This window comes from Suricata suricatta, chromosome 9, assembly GCF_006229205.1.
Source record: "Suricata suricatta isolate VVHF042 chromosome 9, meerkat_22Aug2017_6uvM2_HiC, whole genome shotgun sequence".
Taxonomy (NCBI): Eukaryota; Metazoa; Chordata; class Mammalia; order Carnivora; family Herpestidae; genus Suricata; species Suricata suricatta.
In genome coordinates, this window is record NC_043708.1 from 89161112 (window position 1) to 89186071 (window position 24960).

General features: G+C 45.8%; 1 protein-coding gene across 1 annotated transcript; it reads right to left on the reverse strand.

The window, feature by feature from the left end:
* Nucleotides 1-218: 218 nt before the first annotated feature.
* HDC (histidine decarboxylase) lies at nt 219-22869 on the reverse strand. The gene is made up of 12 exons (XM_029952621.1): nt 22711-22869; nt 20102-20274; nt 15756-15869; nt 14714-14836; nt 11598-11732; nt 11190-11333; nt 10657-10723; nt 9656-9818; nt 9474-9564; nt 5675-5773; nt 1419-1520; nt 219-1287 (listed from the first exon to the last, which is right to left on the reverse strand). The coding sequence occupies exons 1-12, from the start codon at nt 22736-22738 to the stop codon at nt 544-546; spliced, it is 1983 nt and encodes a 660-aa protein (XP_029808481.1). The 5' UTR covers nt 22739-22869; the 3' UTR covers nt 219-543.
* Nucleotides 22870-24960: the final 2091 nt, after the last annotated feature.

Consider the following 24960-nt stretch of genomic DNA (forward strand, 5'->3'; position numbering starts at 1 on the left):
AGAGCCTCCGTTTCCTCGTTTATCAACTGTAAGTCACACTGCCTGACTCAACCTGCCTGCCTTCTTCATACCAACAGCTCCTCCAAAGTCATTTTTTCACAGTTAAAGCCAAATCCTTGGCATCCTGAAGAATAGAATCCATAAGTATATGCATTTAGGCTCCATGATAATCTCTGATTAATTAATGTGTTTCAATCATCAATTAAGTCACACAGGATATGTTTTTTTAAGGACAAGTACAATTTATTTTTATGTTATATTTCATATCACAAGCTGTACCACAGAAGCTGCCTGTCATTACACTACCTTGGGTCCTTTCTCTCTGTCCAGACTTCTGGAGCATTCTGTATCATGCTGGCTTAAACTCCCCATTTGTATCTTATCATGGGTCATGAACCTCTGTGAGAATCTGATAAAATTAGAGGCTCTCTCTTATTAGAAGAATGCACATAGACATAATAAGCACATAAATTCAGCACACAATTTTGAGGGGTTCAGAGACTCCCTGAAACACATTTTTGGGTTCTGGCTGAAACCCCTGATCTAAACCATTGCCTGCAGAGGGCAACAGGGCAACTGGAGCCCACACTGAGAGCTACATTCAGGAAAGCTGGGGACACTGTAAAACTTGATTAGTTTCTTGAAGGCACTTTTCTTTAGCATCATCATTTCTTCTGGAAACCTAGAAAAGATTCTGGCCCTAGAAGAGTCCTTCACAGAGCCATCTGTGGGCAGTGCCTTCTGAGCACTTACAGGCATGCTATTGCAACTGAAGGAACGCACTGCCTTCTTCTTATTTTGCACGGACAAATAATTGAACAAGAAGGAGGACAGCTTGTGCTTGGTGACATCCGGGGCCTCTTCTGAGAAGCAGTCATCATCAAGTGGGTCCAGCAAGGTTTCAAGATGGCAGCTATCTTCCCTTTTCACAGGACTGGCTTCCACATGCTGAGGCTGCTTGATGATCTTCGTGGCCTGGTCTGGGTCATGTCCAGCCCCATTGACAGACTGAAGGGACATCCCATTGGCCAAGGCTCTGGGTCCCATGGTTTGGGAGATGAGGTTCCCAACCTGAGGGCTCGGTTGGGAAGTACAGTGCTGACTCAGGACAAGAGTGGCAGCATCTCGAATGAGATTCCAGTCTCTCAGGATGTCATCTCTGGTGGTGAACTGGGATGTCACAGTGAAACGAATGATCAGTTTGTCCTGGATAGTGGCCGGAATGAGGAAGAGACGGCCAGCTCTAGCTAATTCCTTTAATACACTTTCTGTAAGACAATTAGGACCCTGTTTGAAAAATAGAGAGAAGTGAAGTCTTTATTACATCTCCATAAGCATCCCCAGAAGCCCAGCATTTATATTTCGAAGAGGCTAAACAACCAATACTATTAATCATAAGCTATGGAAGATGCCATTACCTTTAGACGAAAAACCACCAGGCCAAGGTGCCTCTTGGCAGGAATTTCAAAGAAAGGGTCATTTCTGACCAGAGATTCAAAATATTTTGCCATGTCAGTGCCCTAGAAGTGCAAATAGAGAATAGAGTTTAATAATCAGACAAGGGACAATTCCACATGAACTTTCATTCTGCTACATGGGTTTACACGAGTGACACCTTTGAACCAGAGTTCTGAAAATCTTCCACCTGATTTTCTTCTCCATTTGATTTTGCTCATAGTTTAGGCTGGAAAACCTCTAATGGCTCCCTATTACTTGTCACATCAGATTCGCCTCAAGAACTCATTTCTGAGGGCCCTCTTTCAGCTTGCCCCCAGAACCAGAAGGTGTCAATGCAATCTGGCCTCGTATCCTGGATTCACAGCTTTTTGACTGGCCAAGGTAGCAAGTGAGGGCCAAAACCCAACCTATTCTCTGTGTTCCCAGCCAGCCACCTTGGGTACCAGCTGCATCTGCCCAGAGAAAAACATTCTTGTTTTTATGGTATGTAGGAGCACCATGAGGGCTGACAACAGCTCTGTCTTCACCCTAAGCCTACATCTTTTCCTCCCCTCTTGAACCTTTTCAAATCTTATACATCAAATGCTCTTTCATCTCTCCCCACTTTTTTTTAATTTACATTCCACAGAGACCATATTATTATATATCCTCCCCACATATATCATAGAAAACTGTTTGCACGAGTTTATTAAGTATAGGATTTCTATTTGAGGTAATGGAAGAAGTTCTAGAAATAGTAATGATGGTTGCACACATTGTCACTTAGTGTGACTAAGTATACTTAGTGTCACTGAATTATACACTTAAAAATGGTTCAGGTGAAAATTTTATGTTATGTATATTTTACCACATGAAAAAAATGGAAGGCTTTATACCATATTAACCTTTCCCTAAAGTTTATGTCATTTTTAAAATTTTCCTTTGTTTTTTTTAACTTAGGATTATTAACCAAACAAGGACAGGTCTTAACTTTTCTTTCATTTAAAAAAAAAATTTCTTCAAGCATCCAGAAGATCTCAATAAAATATTTCCTAAGTAATTGCTATCTCCTGGTTCTCACTGAATCACCTTATTTTCAGACTTGATACTCAATTTTAAGAGAACTCACAAAATTCAGCTAAGCACCTCTTTGATCATGATAAAGCAAGTTGCTGCAAAGCTCATCCAGACCCCTTTCTTTCTGAGAGAGACCACTCATGGTCTATTTGAAATGGTCTCCAATCACTGCCCAAGAGCTTTTCATTTTCAGGTCCTAAAGATCTGAGAGAAAGCATCCTTCTAAATGTTTTCTAACTATTTTATACTTTGGCAATTCATGTTCTAATTTCACCATGATCCTCCCCATATCTCCTTCCCCTCCAGGCCCATTTCCACCCACCTACCCTACCAATATTGCTCTTTCCAAGGAAATGTTTCTTAACTCTACATAAGTACCATTAAGACATCTCAGGTACAGACCTAGAGTCAGGTTAGGTAAGGACAAGCTGACACTTTTGAGCAAAAAAAGAGACCCAGAATTCAGCTTTGTTCAACCTCTTCATTTTCCTAGGAAGGGCTAAGGGAAAGTGACTTTTTTTCCTTCCCCTCCTCCTCCTTCTCCTACTTCCTCTTCCATTCTCTTCCTTCCTTCTCCACTTCCCCCCTTCTTCTAATGATACCAGATGATTGTCGTCATCATCATCATCATCATCATCATTAATCATTTCCTATCACCTACTTCATACTTCATATCACCGAGGTATGAGTGGCAGAATGCAGGTCTCCTGGTCACCAAGCACATGCTCCTCCCACCATGATCTGTTGCTTCCTACAACATAAGCTGTTTGCAACAAAGTGGAAGCAGGGCTGGGGAGAGGGGAAACCACACAGCATCCCTGCCACCAGAAACCACTTTTACGGGCAAATAAAACAGTGCTGGCCCCAGTGCCCTGAACCATTCTAGGTCAAGAGTGGGCATACTATAGTCCCCAGGCCAAATACAGCACCCCCAACCTGTTTTCATAAATAAAGCTTTATTGGAACATAGCCATGCACATTCGTTTATGTCTTGGCTATGGTGGCTTTTGTGCTAAAATGAGAGAGCTGAGTAGTTGCAGCAGAAATAGTATGGCCCACGAGTCTGAAAATATTTAATGTCTTTTGCGGAAAAAGTTTACTAATCCCAATTGTAGGTGATAGGAAATGATTAATGATGAGGATGATGATGATGACAATGATCTGGTATCATTAGAAGAAGGGGGAAATGGAGGAGGAAGGAAGAGAAGGAAGAGGAAGTAGGAGAAGGAGGAGGAGGGGAAGAAAAAATATTCATTGACTATTAGGTGAGCGTTAGGCCCTGTACCAAATAAGGATTTTATATGTATTATCTCATTTAATCATCACCATAAACCATTCAGAGAGGCATTACCATTTCCCATTTTATAAATTACGAAGCCAAACACAGAAAGTTTAGTAAATTGTCTAAGGTCACCAAATAGTACAGTGTATAACTAAAACACCAAACCCAGATTCCATTTTATAAAGCATTATTGTATTACAGAGAGATACACAATGTGATTTTCTGTAACGTTCACATAGTAGAAGATAGCCCAAAATTTTAAAGAGAGGAGGCCTTGCACTCTTGAGTAGGGCAATATGGGGCCAAGTCAGGGTGACCACCCCAAGCATTGTTGTAAGAATCTAATAAAACACTAAAAAGTATTTTTAAAATTTAAGACACTATGCAAGTCATAATTAGGAGCACAGTCAAGTTGAAGAAAGGAAATTAACTCACATCAAACAACTCTGTTTTAGTTCTACCTCTTACTGTTGTGGGACACTGGTAATCTTTGAGCCCTGTTTTATAATTGTGCTTGAATAGGTGATCTTAGGAATGCCAAGGAAGCAGTAGCAGTGACTGGGACAGATGGAATAGTTAGGAAAGCTCCTGGGAGAAATGGAACCTAATCCATTAACAACATATGGAGAAGAGAGACCAATCTAGGAGGCCAAAGTGAAGGTGACGATGCAGAGGCCGACTGAGGATACAGCTGACACTGAGAAGCCTGAGCTAAAATAAAGGCTGATAACCAGATCCTTGAAAGCCAGGCCTAGGAGTGTGGGGGAGCTGATGGGAATTTAGTTAGAGCTTTGACTTGTAAAAGGAGCATCAACGGAGTTGGCCAGCACCTACGCATTGAATATTCAGTCCTAAGAGCTTTCCTAATGACTTGTAACCTCCACCATCTCATTCCTCAGCCACTACCTCCAATATTGGGTCTGAGGATATAGAGAGAATCCAACATGCCTAACATCCCTCCATATGCTAGGTGATAGCCATTCATTGATAAATGTCCTGTTGACAAACACCTTGATGTTTATTACAAATGTAAAATTACCAACAGTAAACCAGTCACTGTTACTGCTTCAATCATCTTATTTGGTTGTGTGTTTATTTAAAGAAGAAGGAATTCCTTTCCTAGCAGGAAAGGTGAAAGGAAAGACATACAGAGTAATAAAGGACAGTGTCTTTGGATTTATCTAATGCCATGGCTTTTATCAGTGGCTTTGTCTTACTCATAAGCACTCAAAGAAATGAGAGAAAATCACTGCTGGCCAAAGTTCTTAGTGAAGTCCCATCCCTTCCATGAAGAGTATGAAAGAGAGACAATGCCTGTCTCACCTCTGGGTCTTGTTTCTAGCACAATGATTTTGTTGTTGTTGTTGTCTGAGTCAAAATAAGTTGTACCAAATAGACTTTCAGTAAATACCTACTGACACAATGTAGAGATGGATGTTTGTTTGAGACTTGGTAGGTCTACATCTCCAAGCTGGAAGAGCCATGTCTCAAGCATAACCATAATAGTGACTCATATTTTCAGACAGCTGTGATAATCAGAGAATTCTTAAAAAGATATGCTCCTGCCATAGACATACAGGCGGCCCTTTGATTTATTTTCTCTTTCTCCCTCTGCAAAACAGGCTCTTGGGGCATCACTCTCAGATGCTTGATGATAGCAGAAGGAATAATGAGACACTCATTCGAGGGACAGACAGCAGATAGCCCTCAGTGTCATATTCTGCTCAGTGTCCCTCTAGCTAACAAAGAAATGGATACCCTGAATAATCAAGTCCCAGGAGCCCAAGAACAGGCTCAGACACCTGAGCCAAACACCACAGATCCCCTGGGCAGAAACCAGCCTTCGTCCCCATGAGGACATACAGCAAGACTACATACATGTCTGACGTGTGCTTGAAGATTCTTCACCCCAAAGGACCGAATCACGAACCAGAGTTTAAGAGAGCGAAACCGCCGGCTCAGGGGGATCTGCCAGTGCTAGAACAAAGTAACACAGTACTCATGGTTAGGCAAGGGCACTGCTCCCTCATGCACTCCTCAGCTTAATCATTCCCTGCCTGCCCTGACCTCCAGGGACAGAGTGTCACCATGACTCCCAAAGCTGTTGCTAAGGAGAAGCTAAGGCAAGTTATCCAAAGGCTGCCCTGTCATGTGACCACATCATGGTGAAGGTGGCCAACAGTTACCCTTGTCCAAGAGCAGGACAAGTGGAAACCAAGTCCATGACCCTGAGCAAAGGAGAAGGCATTTTGCTTCAAACACTGCTTTAAACATTTCATCTCAGGCTGAAGTTCAAGATAAGGGCAATAGATGTTCTCTCTAAAAGAACCTAGGTTCCTCAAATTGCAGAGAATAAAGTTCTATTTTTATTCCCCCTGAAAATGTAAAGTATAGTGGTCAAGAGCTGGGACGCGAGAGCCCCACAGACCTGGGTTTCTCCTCCATCTCTGTCAGTTACTGTCTGTGACCTTGGGCATTGCTGCCTCACTGGCTCCTGGTGAGACAGAGAACGGACAGCACTTCGGAAGGCAGGAAAAAACCAATGCAGAGTCTCACAGGAAGTTGTCAGCAGTGTTGGATATTTAGATGATAAAAACGTGAGCTACAAATCACAGCAGGATTTCTGCCTAGGACCAAGATGATCAGTATTTAATCTCACTATCTTGTCCTGACTTCTTCCTGTGACATCCCTGTACCCTCAGGAGGCATCACTCCAGCCTTCAGATTTCAAATGAACATCCACATCTCAGCCTGTGTTCAACCAAAGTTGACCCTTTGTTCCTGGTGACCAATATAACAGAGCTTAAAGTTCAAGATTGAAGGTCACCAAAGATATAATAATTACCAAACCAATTTCAAACCAGTTTCACAGATCTGAAAACAGACCAATGAGTTTGAAAAAACATTGGCCATTAACCTGATGAGTAAGGTGGTTTCTAATGACCTCTGCCTCCAATTGTCAGAAAGCAAATGTCAGAATCCTTCACCATAATTTCTGTTGACTAAAAATAAATATTTGTCCCACTGAGTATTTATCTACTTACCCACAGGATTGCCAAATCCTCAAAACTGTGCTCACCTTCACCTTCACCCTCATTTCCTGACCTGGGCACACTCAATTTGGGTACATTCCCCCTTTGTTGATGGACAAGGTTCTCCTACATCAAGTACTAAGCCTTTTGTTTTTTAAGCAAAACATTCTAGTTTTGCCTCACCATTCTAGTGGGGAAGACTGGCTTAGGGACTTTCACTCACCAGCAGAGGGCATCAAAACCTGGCCACGGGACAAAATTTCTACGACAGGGAAAGCAGTCAACTCCACCCCTTATTAGATAAACACTCTAGGAGAATAATGAATTAATAATAGGAGCCTTCTCTAAAAATATTTTCCCAAATGGTTTTGGCCAATTTACTGCTTTATCTCACCAGAAAATTAAAATGAGAGGCACAGATTATTTTAATTTTTATTTCTTCATGCTCTTTTTCATATCCCCAGTTTTCTTCTGGTCATTATTCTAAAACCAATCCATGCTGACCCAGCAGGGTGATTCTAGCTGATATTTTCTGTTAGAGCAGGAAATCTGGACTTATAAAGAGTGGCATCCCCAAGCCTTCTCTGTGTCCTTGCAAGGTTTTGCATGTCTCCCCTGCCAGAGGCAAGATAATGCCCCATCCACTAGAGGGAGCTTGATGTCAGAAAATCTAGGGGGTGCTAGGGCTCAAGTCCCTAAGTCTTCTCTCCCAGGAAGCTGCTCTATTTCTGGCTTATCTCAAACATGGCTGGCCTAGTTTAAAGCTACAGCGGCCTGGGTGAAAAGGAGTTTGAGTCAGAACAGCACTGAAGACTCCCAGGATCACAACAAACAGAACCTTCCATTTTCTAGGAGTTTCTATGAGACTTGAAAATTAAATCTATACAGCTAGAGGTGGGGGAAGGAAAAAGATAAAGCAGAACCTTCTGGATGTAGAAATATAATAAGGCTCCCTGAACCAGTGCTAAGAACAGTTTAATTCAATATTTTTATAAGTTATCTGGAAGAGAGAGCACTGTTAAATCTCCAAACTGATGGGAATGAACTATAGGAACCACAGGAACATCCTGAGATACTGTTGCAAACAGAGACAAAACTAAACAAAAAAAGTAACATAAGATCCAAAGTGGGCTGAGGTAAGATAATGCTCTAAAGTTATGATGATCCAAATTCACTTATAGGAGGATGGGCACCACTTCACACTCAAGAAAGAAACAACTTAGAACTACTCCTAAAGACATCTGCCCTTGGGAAAATATTTTTTAATTAAAATTTCCTGAAAACCTACCAGACAGGGCAATGGAGATGAAAGAACTATTTTTCTATTTTTATCAACTTCTACAGGGTCTGTAAGCTTACTACCTGCAATGCCAATCAAAAAAGTCTCAAAAATCTAAAGGCAGTATAAGCTGGCCTGAGGGAGAGTAACCAATATAATCAAGAGATGAGAAAGCTATTATTTTAGGACTAAAAGGGCAAGACATTTCAGCTGCCCAAGGAGCCAAGACATTTACAAACTAAATCTCACATACATCAGGCCTTGCTCTCTCAGCTTCACTGCATTAATTCATTTAATCCTCACAACAAGCCTAAGAAGCCAATATATCACCATTCTCATTTTATGGATAAGGAAACCTAGACAGAGAGGTTACGTCATTTGACACCTTAACAAATGGAGGAACAAGGATTCAAACTCAGGTCATCTGGCTTTAGCACCTAAATACTTAACCATTTTGCTATAGTAAATCTCTGCAGCATAAGAGTTTTTAGGACAATTACCGCTCCCGTTTACTGAGCATTTGCCACATTCCCAGTACTATCAAGTGATGTACATGTGCATTCCCATTTCAGCCTCATAATGCCCTTTCAAATCAGTGCCACTGTGCCCATTTTACAGATGAGGAAGCCACAGCTCAGAGAGGACTGTTAAGTTTCCCAAAGGCCCACTGGTGGCGTGGCATTTCAAACCAAGCTCATCTCACTCTGCTCTGTTGCCTCCCATTGGCCACGGATATATAACTTGTTTACATCTCTGTCTTCCCTACAATTAAAGAAAAATCTCATCTTCAAACTGAGGAGTAAATCTGAAGGGCCTGTTTGCCCAAGAGACAGTACAGGCTGAGCATATGGGCAGGGTCAAGAGACCGAGGTACAGCTAGTTGGGAAGGCCAGGACTGCTCGGTCCAGAAGCTCAGGAAGTTCGGTCCCTGTGCCCCACCACCTCCCATGGAGCCTCCCATCTTGTCTCTGTGGGGACAAGAGATAAAAGTGATTTAGGCAAGAATCCTCTTTGCCTACCCAAGGAAACTCTCCACTCTTCCCCAATGCTGGGCAGTAAGCAGAAAAGACTATCCAAGATGGAGACAGAAGGGAACTGATCCACTCATGGTAGAAAAGACATTTCTGGGAATTAAAGAATGCCACACCTATTCAGGAAATATGCATACTGCCTCAGAGGTTGGTCTCATTTTTAAAACAGTTTTTGGGTTTCATTCCATATACTTAGAAGCCGAAGGCATACAGCAGTGTATTATGGGATAGGCTCACAGTGTGCTGATTTTGGACAGTCGCCAACATAAAAGAGACCCTCTGGGGCCAGGTGTGGCCAGTTTCCATCTCAGAAGCCACCATTTCCGGCCACTCACCATGAAGTCAGTGGCCATGCCGGAGTTGGCATGCCTGAGGTAGATGGGGTTCACGCTGAAGGTCTGCTGCAGCTTGTACTTGTCCTTGACCCTGTGGGTTTCCAAATGGGCATTAGTGGCTGAGGCCTCTGCAGAGGAAGCAAGGCTTTCTCATGGGCTAGAAGCTTGGCTGCCACACTCACCAGAACCCAGTACAGTCAAAGTGTACCATCATCCACTTGGAAGGATTAAAGGTGAAGGAATCGGCATACTCGATGCCCTTCAGAAACCCCCGGAACTCAGGGCACAGGAAGGCAGTGCCCGCGTAGGCAGCATCGATGTGGAGCCACAGCCCTTCACTGGCACCTGAGGAGGCAAATGTCACCTGGCTAGGAGGTGGGACTGGAGGTGGGAGTAGGGGAAGCCCCCAGCCAGCTCAAAGGCATCTCTCTCCCTTTGCAGTGGCTGGTGGGCTTCAAGAGAAGAGAAGAAGGGATGGTCTGCTCTGGCTGGAGGATGTGGAGACGGGGGCAAAGGGGCACAGCAATGGGAGTGGGGCCTCCTGAAGGGAAAGTCCACAGGGCCATACCTGGCCTTTTCTCACTGGCCAGAGGGCTGACGTTCTCTCGACATCAACCCAGAAGTTCCTGGCACAGAAACTAACTTCCCACCAGCCCAGAGAGCAGTGTTAATACATCTAACACCAACATTAGAGAGGGGACGTCTCTCTTTCCTAGTGAATTTCTTGCTTGGAAGCTTTAAACAATCCTCTTTGGGTTTCTTCTCTGACTTCATCTTCTCCCAAGGCTTCCCCTACCCTACCATTTTCCTTTCTTTAGCCTAGAAGGGAAAATATTTCACCGTGTCTCATTTACCCTGGGTTTTGCGTATAGCTTGCTATAAGTAGATTTCAACATACAACTGAGAGGATGAGAAAATCCAGGAACCTCCCAGTGTTGTCTCCTGACAGCATGCAGGGCAGGGGCCGAGGAGGAGCTCCCTAACCTCTTGCCCACTGCTGGGGAAAGCAGTAACCGGGCTGCCTAGGAAAAGGCACTTGGGAGCAGTGGTGGCTCTTCTTACTCTCTCTGCACTGACCAAGGAGGGGTAAAAGCGTTCCACAAAGCTAGTTTCAGGTTCTTGGTCTAGGGAACATTCTGAAGTTCATTACTTGTCTTCCTAGCCAGACAGGGCAGACACTTACAGATGGGGCCCAGCTCTGACAAGCAGTCAAATGCACAGACCCCGGTGGTCCCCAGCGTTGCACACACCTGAAGGAAAATAAAGGCAGTTAACGTGGGAGGGGGGCTCATGTGACACATCTGGCCTGAAACAAAGATTCTGACTACAGGTATTCTCCACCCCACCCATCCTACCTCAACAGTGTGTATTTCACATTACACTTTACCATTACCGACAGTGAGAAATATATTTTATATAGCAATCTAGTACATATATCTGTGTGTATTTGAAATAAAAGTCTCACCAAACAATACACACTCTGGCTACAGGAGTGCACTCTGATCGTCTCTATTCTACTTATTTTTTTCCTATGTAAATTATGATGCACGGAATTTATTTCCTAATGCGCCAACAAATAATAACCCATAATTTGTAAAACATTGTATTTGACATCTCTGCTTTTCTTTGCAGCAGGTAACTTTCCTGAATTCTGCCCAAACTCTTTCCTCACCTCCAGGTTCTATTATTCTAAGCTTAGAACACATTCTGACTTACAAAGACAGGCACCAAGCCCCTCTCCTTGTCCTCTTTGATGGCTTTCTGAAGAGCTTCCCCTCGGAGTGAGAAGTTGTCATCCACAGGCAGAAATTTCATCTTCACAAGAGAAATCAAACCAGCTTTTTCCACAGATGAGTGAGCCTAGAAGGACCACAGACACCTCTTAGCAGAGTCATCCTGGGATAAGCAACCTCCCCCAAAAAATACTGCTGAAGCCAGACTAAAGGAGTCAAAAATAAAATAACGTTTGTTGTGGGTCTTCCGCTTCGGTTCCCAGAGATAACCTCTGACGCCTGCACTGCCCTGAGCTCCAGCATGCTCAGGACTAGATAAAAATTACTCAAGAGCTAAGACTGCAGAATCCAAGCCCTAACCCCAAAGTTTGCCCTGTATCAGACAACTCACCTGGTCAGAGGCATAGGCAATGAGCCGGCCATTCAGGGTGGAATCATCTGCCCCAGGTTCGGACGCTTTCATTTCTAGGATTTTGTTCTTCCTTGCTGCCAGCAAGGCGATCAGGGTGGACTCGCTGACTGTGCTCTGTAGTGGAAGAAGGATTACCAGTGGCAGCCTCTCCTTGAGTTCTCTGGGCAGATTCCTCAGGCTTCTAGGTGGTGCGTGTGTGTGCTTGCATGCATGCGTGCGTGCGTGTGTGTGTGTATGTGTGTGTGTGTGTGATAACTATTCCTAAGAGGGACTTCTGCCAACAGGACTGTCTTTCCTCCCGACTCTCAGGCCTATTCTACATTCTCCCTTCACAACACCTTATGCATTCCTGCAACACCTCCCTCTCCTCTCATTTTCCAGGGAGGGAATGAAAGCACATTTTCATCGAATACCAGCCTCTTTATTAAGAGGCCACAGAGACCAACAAGAGAATGTTCAGCCTCAGCTGAGTACAAATTTGCTTACAGATATGTTTGCTCCCCATGTAAAACTTGCTGAAAATAAAGAACTTTCAGTTTATTAGGTATGGAAACAGAGTTTGTTTCTAAAGGCATAGTCCAGAGAGAGAGAGATCCTGGCCTATGTGAAAGGCTAGTCATTTTGACCTTGATTTTGTTGCCAATGGCCCTTGTGACCTTGGGTTAACATTGCTCCTCTGGAAGATTCTTTTCCATTTATAAAATGGAAATCATCCCTCCAGCTGCCTCCCAGAGGGGACGTTTTGATCATCCAAATGAGGGTTGAATAGGATTGCATTCTGACCACACGATTATGGGAATCCTGTGCGCCCCCTCAGCAACCTTACAGAAATCTTGATGGTTTCTCATCGTTCATTCACTAAGTCGTTGGTGTCTTTGCTTCTTGAAATCTTGAGGTGACCAATAGCTGATAGCTCCTTGCTAAAAAGCCTGGCAGACAGTGTCACGGGGAGTGGTAGAGATCAGTTCCTACTAGATAGTCATTGACTGGAAATTACTCCACAACCAGGAAGTCAGCAGAATAGTAATACTAATAATAATGCCACCTTCCATCTACATAGCTATTCGTAGTTTACAAAACTTTCTGTTGTCCCTTTAGCTCCATAAAACCTCTCTGAGGTGACTCCTGTCTACCGATGAGGATAACAATGTTCATAGATGTTCCAGGACAGAACCAAATGCACACGGCTGATGAATACGTGGAGAAAGCACAGTTTGGATTGAGACAGGCGGGGGTTTGAATCCTCATTCTTCTACTTACCAGCTGAGCATGTAGGGCAAGTTTTTAACCCCTCTGAGTTTCAGTGCTCTTATCTCAAAAGTCAGTGATGATACTATTTATCTACAGAGTTCTTGAGATAATTAAGTGAAAAGAAAGATCGTGTACAGCAGACATTTAGCAGATAGAAGATCTAAAGCTGTAACTATTTTTGCAAACAATGTAGAAGGTTCACAACATGCAGTAATGTGCCTTCCTTGCGAGGGTTTTAATCTTGCTGCAAGACTGGAGAGAGAGAGATAGAGGGAGTCACTTAGTTAGCAAATGAGCCCAGCAACTTTTCTGGTTCTCAGCTCAGGGCACCATGGCTGGTTTTATTTTAAAGAAGAGTTCTTTGAATGTCCATATCCACTCTTTGAGGAAAACATTATTATTATTATTATTAATTATTATTATCATCTCTATCTTATAGATTATAAAAGCAGGAAAATTATATGCTCCAGTAGAATTCAAAAATCTGAGAATTCTCAGGGCACCTCGGTAGCTCAGTTGTTTAAATGTCTGACTCTCACTTTCAGTTCAGGTCATGATCTCAGAGATCATGAGTTCAAGCACTGCACTGGGCTCTGCGTTGACAGTGTGGTGCCCGCTTGGGATTTTCTCTCTCTCTCTCTCTCTCTCTCTGTCCCTCCCCTGCTCATGCTCACTCTCTCACTCTCTTTCTCTCCCTCTCTCAAAATAAATAAACATTAAAAGAAATAGCTTCAGGGCGCCTGGGTGGCTCAGTCAGTTAAGTGTCCGGCTTCAGCTCAGGTAATGATCTCGCAGTTCGTGGGTTCGAGCCCCGCGTTGGGCTTTGTGCTGACAGCTAGCTCAGAGCCTGGAGCCTGCTTCCGATTCTGTGTCTCCCTCTCTCTCTGACCCTCCCCTGATCATGCTGTCTCTGTCTGTCTCTCAAAATTAAATTAAATAAATAAATAAATAAAATAAAACAAATAGCTTTTTAAAAAAAAAAAGAATCTTCTTAAGTATGGAGAATAAACAGAAAGTTGCTGGAGGTGTTGTGGGAGGGGGGATGGGCTAAATGGGTAAGGGGCTTAAGGAATCTACTCCCGAAATCATTGTTGCACCATGTGCTAACTAATTTGGATGTAAATTATAAAAAATACACAAATTATTAGATTTAAAAAAGAAAAAGAAGAATCTGAGGGTTCTCAAAGGTCTCAGAACCAAGTCCTCATGAATCTATAGACACAAAAGAACCTAGCAATGTGCACGGCCTATGAGAGGCACCCAGCAAGCTCCATTATGCTGATTGCTCTTGATAAAAAAAGAAATATTTGAGGAACTATCATTTGACAGATATCCAAATGATAGGGTTATAGGATAAGACAAATTGATTTATGTCACTAATTTTTCTTACTACCAAGGGTCTCCTGGACCCAGAAGAGATGGGAAGAAGTTTCTACTTGTCTTTTTTTTTTTTTTTTTTTTTTTTTTTTACCAGAAGCTGTCAAGACAAAGAAGAGGAGAGGAGTTGTCAGTTTATAAACTAAGAAACCTGAATCAACCAATACTGGAAATGTGATAATGTGCTGATTTCTTCATCTTTTTCAAAGAAAAAAGAAAGGAAGGGTGGAGGCGGCAGCAGTGTTAGACAGTGGTGAGGGTGGCAGCCACGACGTGGCGGCATCAGCCATGGTGGCGGCAGTCAGGACAGTGATGATGGTAAAGGCAAGAGCGGTGGCAGTGACAGGAAGGCAGTAGGTGGCAGAGGGGAACCTCCATGGAAAACAGGGGAATAGCCTGGGCAAGGGTTCAGCTTATCTTTCACTACTTAGCCCTCAAGCTGGGAGGAACTTTGCCAATGGAGGCACCTGCAAGACGCCGCCTCCCTGACTGCCGGGGTGGTGGTGCAGGAAGTGCTCTGGGAGCCCCAGCATTTTTGCCAGCCAGTCCATGACGTTCATCTCCAGCTCTGTGCAGGCAGGGCTGGAAGCCTAAAAGAGGGAAAACAGCTTCATCCAGACAGCCCCAGGACACCGAAGGCAACCCCGCACCAGCCCCAGAAACACGTCTGTCTCTGCCCTGGCCCTCCCCGGGTCCCTGTGCTATCAGTGAGAACCTGACCTATCCTCCCCCTGGAGAAAGGGTCCATGTCAGTCCCTGTTCCCCATTCCCACCCCATCCTTTACCAAACCAAAAAGGGAAAAGAATGTAGGGCCTTGGATTGATGCCACCCGCAATGAGGCAGAGTCTTGTCCTAACTCCAGAGCTCTATGGAGAAACAGCCCTAAAAATTATTGCTTCCATTTGGCTTCCCTAGTCCCCAAAATACCCAGCTGAGCAGCTTTCTGAAGGCCAGGGGCAAGTTTTTAGGACTAAGAAAGAAAGCACTCCTTCCTGGAAAAGATAGCAACCCTCTCCCCTCACTCCTCTCTGCCTTCCCTCCCTGCAACACACCCTTCACACTTAAAATACAAAGCTGTTCCAGGAGGCTTCGGACACAATTTAAAGCTGCTCGGTGCTTAGGGGGCTATTAAGGGAAGTCCGAGGGTATATCCCTAACCCCTCAAAGACAAGAGCACAGGGAAATTGTACGCACAGGCACCAAACTGCTTAGTTAGGATCACAAACTGTGGCAATAACCAGATCTCAGTCCAAATCTCATCTCTCTCTCTCTGGGAGCTGTGTGATCTTTGGGAGAGAAGTTGCTTAAGCCTCAGTTTCTTCATCTACAAAATGGGCCCTGATTCCACAGGGTTAAAGGATGAGGTAATTTTTATAGAGCTTAAGCTCGAAGAATGTAGACATTGTTAACTTAGAATCCACCTCAGAGATCAGGACAAAATATGTCTGCCCTAGAATGTCACTTTCTGTCAGTTGCCACAGGTTACAGCTACTGCTGTGGTTACTCACCCAGGTGAATCCCAAGCAGTTGATGGCATCAGCCAGCATGTCTCCCAGCAGTGATGGCCATGAGGTGAGAGCTGGGTAGTAGGCGTGCATGTGGGGGCTTTGCCAGTGAACCACCTGGAAGCAGAGCGTGTACATGTGTGGCACCAGGAGGCTCATCTGGGAGGCTTTCCTCTACCACAGGCCCTCCCTGGCAGGGGGAAGCACCCACTCTAGAGATGGGCTGACACTTTTAAGACAGTCAAGTAAATGACACAACTCCATAAAAATAAAGCTATTCATGGTGTTCTTGCCACCCACATTCCTCATAGTCTAAGCCGCTTCCACAGTGGAGCATTTGTACACATGCAAAGGCCAGAAGGGAATATGCAAAGTGAAAATTAGCATAGTAATTAGGGTTGCGGATTCTGGATAGTGTGCACATTAGTCTCCAGTGCTTCTCCCCCATGCCACTCTGCCTGGTAATAAAGAGGAAGAGGAGACTATGAGGTCTAGAAGAATAGGTTGACTGTCTCATCCAGTTTCTTGTGAAAAAAAAAATCCTTTGTTTTATAGACTGCTGAGTTCTCCGGGCACACAGCTCCTGCACAGGATCAGGGTACATGTACTCAAAGCTGTCCTTAGCTTCCCAGTGAGGATCGGGAAAGGGGAGAAAAGGGTGGGGGAAGTGCCAGCCTAAGGGCATGGGAGCCCTGCCTCCAAGTTAACCCCTGAACCCACAATCAGGTTGAAAAACCGGATGTAAGCAGGAGTCAGGTGGACAGACAGGGCCCCACTCTAACAGGCTCATGAGACTCATTAATTATCTAATCTGACTTCATCTCCCTGTTTTATGAACATGCCCTGTTCATTTCTGCATTCATGTTTTTGAGCAATACTGTGTCCCCTGACAGGATGGCACTTCCCATATTGATAGGACCTTCCAAAACCTATTAATTCTTAGAATGGTACTGAATACCCATTTCCTCTACAAACCTTCTCCAGTTCCCCAGTCCTTTCCCTGAACCCATGGAACATTCTCATTCTAGATAGATGGTCCACCCTACTGAGAACTCATTAGTCAACATCTTAGTGTATCATTGAGCTATTTGGTATGCACAAATTCTTTTTATCCCTCACTAGCAAGGGTAGTGTCCTAGGCAGTGTGTGTGGTAGGAGGAGCACACAATTAAAGTCCAAAGACATAGTTTTCAGTCTTTTCTGTTGTCCTAAGCAGATGTGTTTGTAGGTTTATTGTAAAGCTGATGCACTTAAGCTCCAAGATCCATGTTTTCACAGGTCTTTTCCAAGAACCATACTTAATTTTATTTTTTTACAGGGGATCTCAAAATTTATATGTTATTCACACCCCATAAAAACAACATACTCCTCTGCACCTTTCCTGACATCAGTTTCTCATCGTAAAATAAATCTTGTTTCCTGGGGCTATCATGTGGATCAGTCTAGGAAGAAATTTGCCAAGTGGAAAGCACTAATGTTCATGGTAAGTTAGTCACCCGATGATAGACACATCATTTATCCTGACTTGACACTAGATAATCAGACCTCTTCCTCCGATTTTCGCCAGGCGAAATGTGTTCTATGTAACAATATCTTCCCCTTTCCATGCTTTACCTTGTTTCATTCTCACAAGATCCCTATGGGGTAAGTTCTACCATTAGTTCTGTTTTACAGAAGAGAATGAGGGCTGGTGAGTGCGAAGCAGCATCCCCGTGATCACACACACCGCACAGACACAGATAACAGTGCCAAGACAGAAATTCAAGGCTGTGTAATCCCACAGCCCAGGCTCCTACACAGGATGGTATCCTGCTTTCTCCCACTCTGCTGCTCTCTCTCCCATATGAAGAGAAGAAAAAGTTTTCCTTTCTTTTTTTTTAATGTTTACTTATTTATTTTTAGAGAGAGAGAGAGAGAGAGAGAGAGAGAGCACACAAGCATGAGCTCAAGCTGGGAAAGGACAGAGAATCCCAAGAAGGTTCCATGCTGTCAGCACAGAGCCCAAAACAGAGCTCAGAACCACCAACTGTGAGATCCTGACCTGAGTGAAAATCAAGAGTTGGATGCTTAACCAACTGGCTCCCCCAGTAGAGGAAGTTTTTCTAACCAGAGCTGGAATTAAAGCAGAAGGATAGTTCCTGTTTGTGTCTGGGAGACGGCAGGGAGAGCAAAATCAATCCGGTCCTCAATGAGAGACTGGTCAGAATGAGGAAAGCAAAGGGCCAACTGCTTTCAGGCTGCTCTCAGAGGCTGGTACAGCCTGAGAGATTAGACGGAAGACCGGCCTTCATTATCAGTGTCCTTAGTGACGGTATTTTGGAAACCCCAGAGAAGGGCTTCCATCCCTTGGCCCTATCAAGAGGTAATTATCTGTTCTTGCAAGATAAATATGATCAGATAAGCTAAAGGAACGCTTATCAAAAACAGGCAGACCTCTGGGTCCAGAAATGAGACTCTTTGACCACAGGACCCCCACCCTCAGCAACTGCTGGAATTGCAATCAAACAAATCAGCTCGTTTTTGCCTCTTCCGGACAGTTGCTCTCAGTCTTGCTACCAAATTACTGTTGGCCCCTCAAGAGATTACACTTTACAGAATGAAATCCATGAGATAATCTTATCGGGGAGCTAGCTTCCTTGGTAAAGCTTTACGATATGGAAATTTTCAAAAGATGTTTATGAAATAGGCTGAGTGGTCAGACAGAACTGTGTATTTGGCTTTTTACAAACTTGCCAACCAATACATTTGTAGACACTTACTCTGAATGATTTATCGTCTCTGCCTGCAGGCACACTTTTGGCACATCTAAATCTCTTAGAGGATGATAGTTGCAAATCTCAAGTCAGCCTCAGAAAGTCTCTAGACACATGTGGTTCAGGGGCCCCTGGGTGGCTCAGTCAGTTAAACGTACAACTTTGGCTCAGATCATGATCGCACAGTTCATGGGTTTGAGCCCTGCGTCAGGCTCTGTGCTGACAATGCAGAGCCCACTTCAGATCCTCCCAATCTCTTTGCCCCTCCTCCCACACTCTCTCTCTTTTAAAAATAAATGGAAGAAAGAAGGAAAGAAAGAGAGAGAGAGAGAGAGAGAGAGAGAGAAAGGAAGGAAGGAAGGAAGGACGAAAGAAAGAAGAAAGAAAGAAAGAAAAAGAAAGAAAGGAAGGAAGGAAGGAAGGAAGGAAGGAAGGAAGGAAGGAAGGAAGGAAGGAAGGAAGGGAAAGAAACCAGACACGTGTGGTTCAGGACACCAGTGCCCCAGCAGGCCGAGTGCGAACAGCCTGCTTGTCGGAGTGCTGCTGAAGGGCAGCGCCTGCAGGTGCAGGCTCAGGCTGGAGCACTCAGTCACACACTAGTAGAGATACTAGTACAGGAGAAAGAGCAGAGCCTTTGGACTAAGACCGGCCTGGACTAACATCTTAGATCTGCCAGCCACAAATTCTGTAACTTTGAGAAAACAACTGCTATCCCTGAGCTTGTTTCCTCATTTCTAAAACAGGGACCGTAGGCTCACTGTGGGATAAAACAGGCTAGCCTGAAATGGGGCTCATCCAGTGCCTGGCATGTGGCACAGGACTCAGTAAAAGGCAGCCCTTCTGTGGGAGGGGGAGAGGTACATTTTAACGCGAGCACCTTGGCACGTGTGCCCCACCTGGTGGCCAGGGACAGTGCCACAGCTCACAGAGGAGGGCTCCAGCTCTAGCACCAGCCGGCCTCTGTCTGTTTGTTCCTGGTCCTGCCAGTGTTGTCGCCAGCCTGTGCTGTTTGTCACTGGTAAGCTCCTTCTTACTCTTGAAAAGCACCTCAATCATGAGACACCGCCCCGCCCCGGTAGGGAACGGCACAGTTCAGCCTCACTCAGCATTCCCGGCCTCTCTTCCTGACAGGGCTCCCTCACAAAGCGTGTATTCTGGGCCTCCTTCCCTCCCTTCAGTGAGTCACAGCTCTCTGTAGGAGAGTCCCTGGCTTTCCCAGCTGGGGCTTCAGGGACTGTTTCCAGCCTCCTCTCTCTCTCATTCTCTCCACATTGGCCTTTCCCCTCAGACCTAGTTTTCATTCTCACCTCGCCCCATTAGATTTCCACACATCTGTCAGGCTAGGCCCTGGGGTGAAGTGCCGGTTCCCTCCAGCCTCCCACCCAGCACTACAGGTCAGCCCTCCTGGCATCAGAAACCTAATTTCGGTCCCAGTTCTGGCCCTCGACGTGCCCACAAGACAGGCTTGCGTGTTGGTGGACAAGGAGCAGCGCATCCCAGGTTACGCAAGGCAGGCCTCTCTTCAGGCCTACTGCCCCCCACCCCACCTCCTCTGCCCCCAAACCCAGAATCATCTTTCTGGTGACTGTATCTCACCCCAGGCATGATGATTCGCTCAATGTCCCCAAAGATGCTGTCCCAGCTGTCAGGTTCCTCAGGAGCACTGTCGGGCAGCTGGGCTCTCAGGTAACCAGGACGCACGTCCGGAGTCACACGCCGCTCCCGCACGCTGCTCAGGTACTGACAGATGTAATCCACCATCTCTTTTCCTACAAAGGAGGAGAAACCAGCCTCATGTCCCCCTACTGAGCCTGGCCAATCATGCCCGTCCCCCTCGGGTCAGGGCCAGCAGACTTGGTGAAGATGGAGATGGCTTCGTGGGCTGATGGGGAGAGGGTCTGATCCCCAGCATCAGCCTTGTCTTCAGAATTTAAAAAATAAAGTGAAGGTGGGGCACCTTGCTGGCTCAGTCAGTACAGTGTGTGACTTTTGATCTCGAGGTCATGGGTTCAAACCCCACATCGGGTATGGAGACTACTTAAAATAATAATATTTTTAAATAATGAAAAAATAAGTAAGGGGATGAATGAATGATGGGGGGGGAGTGTGTGAGTGAACAAACGAACAAGACTGAAAATCTTGAAGTGTAAAATTCTAGCACCAAAGTAAAATATTTTCTTTTCTTCCCCTTTCCCTTATCCATATCCATCTTTATTGTCTCTCCTACCTTTCTTTTCTTCTCAAAAACAGAACATCTAATTAATTCGCTACCTTCCAGGTTTAGTAGAAACTCTGTGGCTCTTTCTATCCAAAAATTGTTACACACACACACACACACACACACACACACACACACCCTAAGTTCCCATGCCAGCTTCTGATACAAGCTAAAAGTTCTACTTGTTCACTATTCCCATTGGACCAGTAAATTCCTCACTTTTGGACCCATGGGATTCTTTGAGAATTTGATGAAAATGATGGGCTTGCACACACAAAATATCTGGTGTATAATTTCTGCAGTTCAGGGAATCCTGAAAGCACAATCACAGACCCAGACTAAGAACACTACACTTGGGGCACCTGGGTGGCTCAGTCAGTTGAGGGTCTGACTTCGGCTCAGGTCATGATCTCACAGTTCGTGGGTTCGAGCCCCGCGTTGGGCTCTATGCTGGCAGTTCAGAGCCAGGAGCCCGCTTCCGGATTCTGTGTGTCCCTCTCTCTCTGCCCCTCCCCTGGTCATGATCGGTCTTTCTCTGTCTCTCAAAAATAAGTAAATGTTAAAAAATTAAAAAAAAAAAAAGAATGCTGCACTAACCTCAAGTCTTGGGGAAATGCAAGCCCATATCTTAATCACTCGACTTCTCTCCCTCTATTTGTACCAAGACCTCGGTACCTAGGGCATTTCTTAGATACTCAAAAAAAAAAAAAATTGCCAAATGTATGACCAAATAAATAAGGAAGAAAAAGAGTCAACTCAAATACTCCGGAGCCACTGTAAATTAATTTTTCTCCAGGACAGTGCCTGTCTCTTGCTCCAAGTCTCTCCCTCTCCACTTTTCTCCCTTTCTGTGTCTGTGTGTCTGTCTCCATCCCCCTGTCTGTCTCCTTCAAGATCTAAAATTCCTCCTTGGTGCTCCTTAGGGTTTTCTCTCTCTGAAAAAATAAAATAAAATAGAGATAAGGAGAGACAACCCTATTTCTTGTCTCTGCAGCAGCTCGTGCAAAAATTCTCATGAGGAGGACCAGCTCCAGGAAACACGGTGAAGGGGACAAGAGGGATTTCGACACCCTCTCTCTTCCTCGGTGCCCTCCTCCAAACCTCCCTCTGGAGAGTGCAGTGCGCCCGGCTGAGCCCTGAGGGCCCAGACCAGCCCGGCCGGTGCGGCGCAGGGCTGCGGGCTGTTTGCCTTCTCCTCGCAGGGCCGCGGTCTACGGGACCTGCTCAGGCTTCTGGGAAGCGGAGCGAGCCAGCCGCGGCCACGTGGCCCCTCGGCGGGTCCCGTCCGCGTGGGGGACAGAGCGGCGAGGCTGCGTTTCGCATGGGCCAGCACCTTACAGCAAAGACAGGTTAGACGACAGAACCTTCCAGCGGGGGTGATGCTAGAAAAAGCCCCCGAGAGGAATGGTCGGCAACTACCCGCCGCTCCTCTCGGCGGGCCGGGCCTGCAAATGGGTGTCCACGGCTTCCTTCTCCCCACGCCGGGGCCTGAGACGGAGTAGCGGCTCAGGGAGTGTTTATGAGATGAGGGACCACCCGAAAGAACGGCGCTGAGAGACCCGCACCGACAGACCCGAACGTGAAGAAAGGATTTCGCAGCGACGGCAGAATACTGGGGGACATTTTTTGGCCACTTCAGAATTTGTATTCTTGCCCCATTCCGTGGACGGGGAACCCAAATCCTGCGTCCGTGGGCACGTGGACCGGGAAAGGCCCCCCCCCACACACACACACACGCACACGCACACGCACACACACACACCCCCCGGGAGAGCGGATGGAAGGGAGAGTGGGCGTGTGAGGGGCAGGAGGAAAGACAGGGTGAGAACCGTTTTACATTCGCGTCCCACGTTCCTCTCTCAGGAAGAACCGGGGGGAAGCCACCCCTCAGAGGGCAATGCTGAGGCCCAGTCAAATGACCCCCCAAAACCTCAGGGCAGAGCGCCAGCACCAGCTGGGGCAGGGCATCGGGGTGCCCGGCGCTCACCTCTCTCTCTGTACTCTTCGGGCTCCATCGTGTCCCTCGGGCTGCGGCCGCCGCTCCGTCTCACACAGACACGGAGGAGGTGGAGGACGGGCTCCTGGGCGGCCAGTGTGCGCCCCTTATTTAAAGGGTTCTCCTCTCTTCCACCTCGGCTCCACCCTTCGGAGGCCCTTCCTCTAGGGCTAATTAACCCCACCCTCCCTCCCCCAGGGCCGGTCCCGAGAGCCAAGATAAAAGGCACTTCTGGATTAAACCGTCCGCTTAGCAACCCAGGCCCGCAGCGGCGTGGCGGCGGCTACGGCGAAGCCGCGTCAGATCTTGCCGCCCCTCGGGTCAGACCGCGGAGCCGCCGCCCGGGACGCGGCTCCCCGAACGAAGCGGGCGGAGGCCGGGTGAGCCGCCCGAGCCCCGCGCTGCTGTGCCCGCTGTTGCGTCTCGGTCAGCAGCAGGCAGGGAGCAACGGCCCCCGGACGTGCTCGCCCGGCCGGCCGCACGGGGCTCGGGGGTCACGGAGATGCTATCACCTCACAGGATGGGTTTGCCACATAACACTCCCTGTTGTAGAGAGATGACAAAACACAGAGAGGCAAAAAGAAAAGAAATGGAAATATCATCCAGATCGCTTCGCTTTTCGCACTCAACAGGGTGCGTGTGTGCGTGTGTGCGTGTGTGCACGTATGTGTGAGAAAGGGCAGGCCGCCTCTACCGTGAAGAGAGCCGCGCTTCGCCCCGAGCTTATTTCTGAGGAAAAGGTGATCAAACGCGCGCTCTAGTTTTCTCTTCAGATCGCATAAATCTTTTACCATTGACGAAGGATTTCTGTGGAGAGGTAAAGGTTAAAACCTCATGAAATGCTTTCAAATTGCCAAATACGGGCGCTGGTCAGTTAAGCATCAGACCAGGGCTCAGATCATGATGACAGGGCTCTGAGTTCCGGCCGGATTCTCTCTCTCTCTTTCTCAAAAAATGAATAAACATTTTTAAAAATGCCAAATAGAATAGACTTGTTTTTTTGTTTCCTGTCTCCATCTTGCTTGTCCTCTCGATGGCATTGGACAGATACTACTTCCTTGTCCTTGAGGCATACAGTTTCTCCGGGCTTCCAGGAAATGGCCTGTCAAGCTCTCCCTCCTACCTCTCTGCTGTCTGTCCCCTCCCATCAGGCCATGGATGTTGGCATGCTTCAGGGTATTGCCCGGCTCTCATCTTTCTCCCTAGGTGACCTTAACCATTTCTATGGCTTAAATGTTACCTGTATGACATCCATATAGGTATAAAGCCCGGTGTCAAATTTCTACCACAAGGCCCTTCCAGTTTCTGAGCTCCAGAATCTTTTATCCAACTGCCTCCTTGACAGATCCCTTTGCGTAGTGTCAGCAGACTCTGTGTCTGATGAGAACCCTCTCCCTGGTTTGCAGATGGCTGCACTCTTGCTGTATCCTCACAGCAAGGGAGAAAGAGCACTAGTCGCTTTCTTTTTATAAGACACTAATCCCATTATGAAGGCTCCACCCTGAAGAACTTACCTAAACCTAATTATTTCCTAATACTATCACTTTGAGTGTTGGACTTCAACATAATGAATTTGGCTGGGAGACGCAAACGTGCAATCCATAACAGCATAGCATTTTAAAATGGGTAAAATCTGGATTAGGCCTAATTAATAGTATTATACTGATGTCAGCTCCCTCGTTTTCACATTTTACTCAAGTTTTGTAAGATGCTGCCATTGGAAGAAGCTGGTAACAAAATGATTCATGTACTCTACTATTTGTGCAACTTCTGGATTTATAATTATTTTGAAATAAAAAGGTTTTATTTATTTGCTACTGAAAAATTTACACCCACTAAGATGGCTATACTCAAAAAGACAGATGGGACACCTGGCTGGCTCAGTCAGTAGAGCACATGACACTTAATTTCAGGGTGGTGAGTTCAATCCCCATGTTGGAGGTAGAGGTTACTTTAAAAAGAAGGGAAAAAAGGATAGATAATAACAGAGGTTGGTAAGGATGTGGAGAAATTGGATCCCTCATCTATTGCTGGTGGGAATGTAAAAATGATGTAACCATACTGGAAAACAGATAGTTCTTCAAAAAGCTAAACATAACATCCCTTTATGAATTAACAATTCCACTACTAGGTATATACACTTAAGAAAAATGAAAATTTATGTCCACACAAAAATTTATACATGAATGTTCATAGTAGCATTATTCATAATCACCAAAACATAGAAACAACCCAAATGTC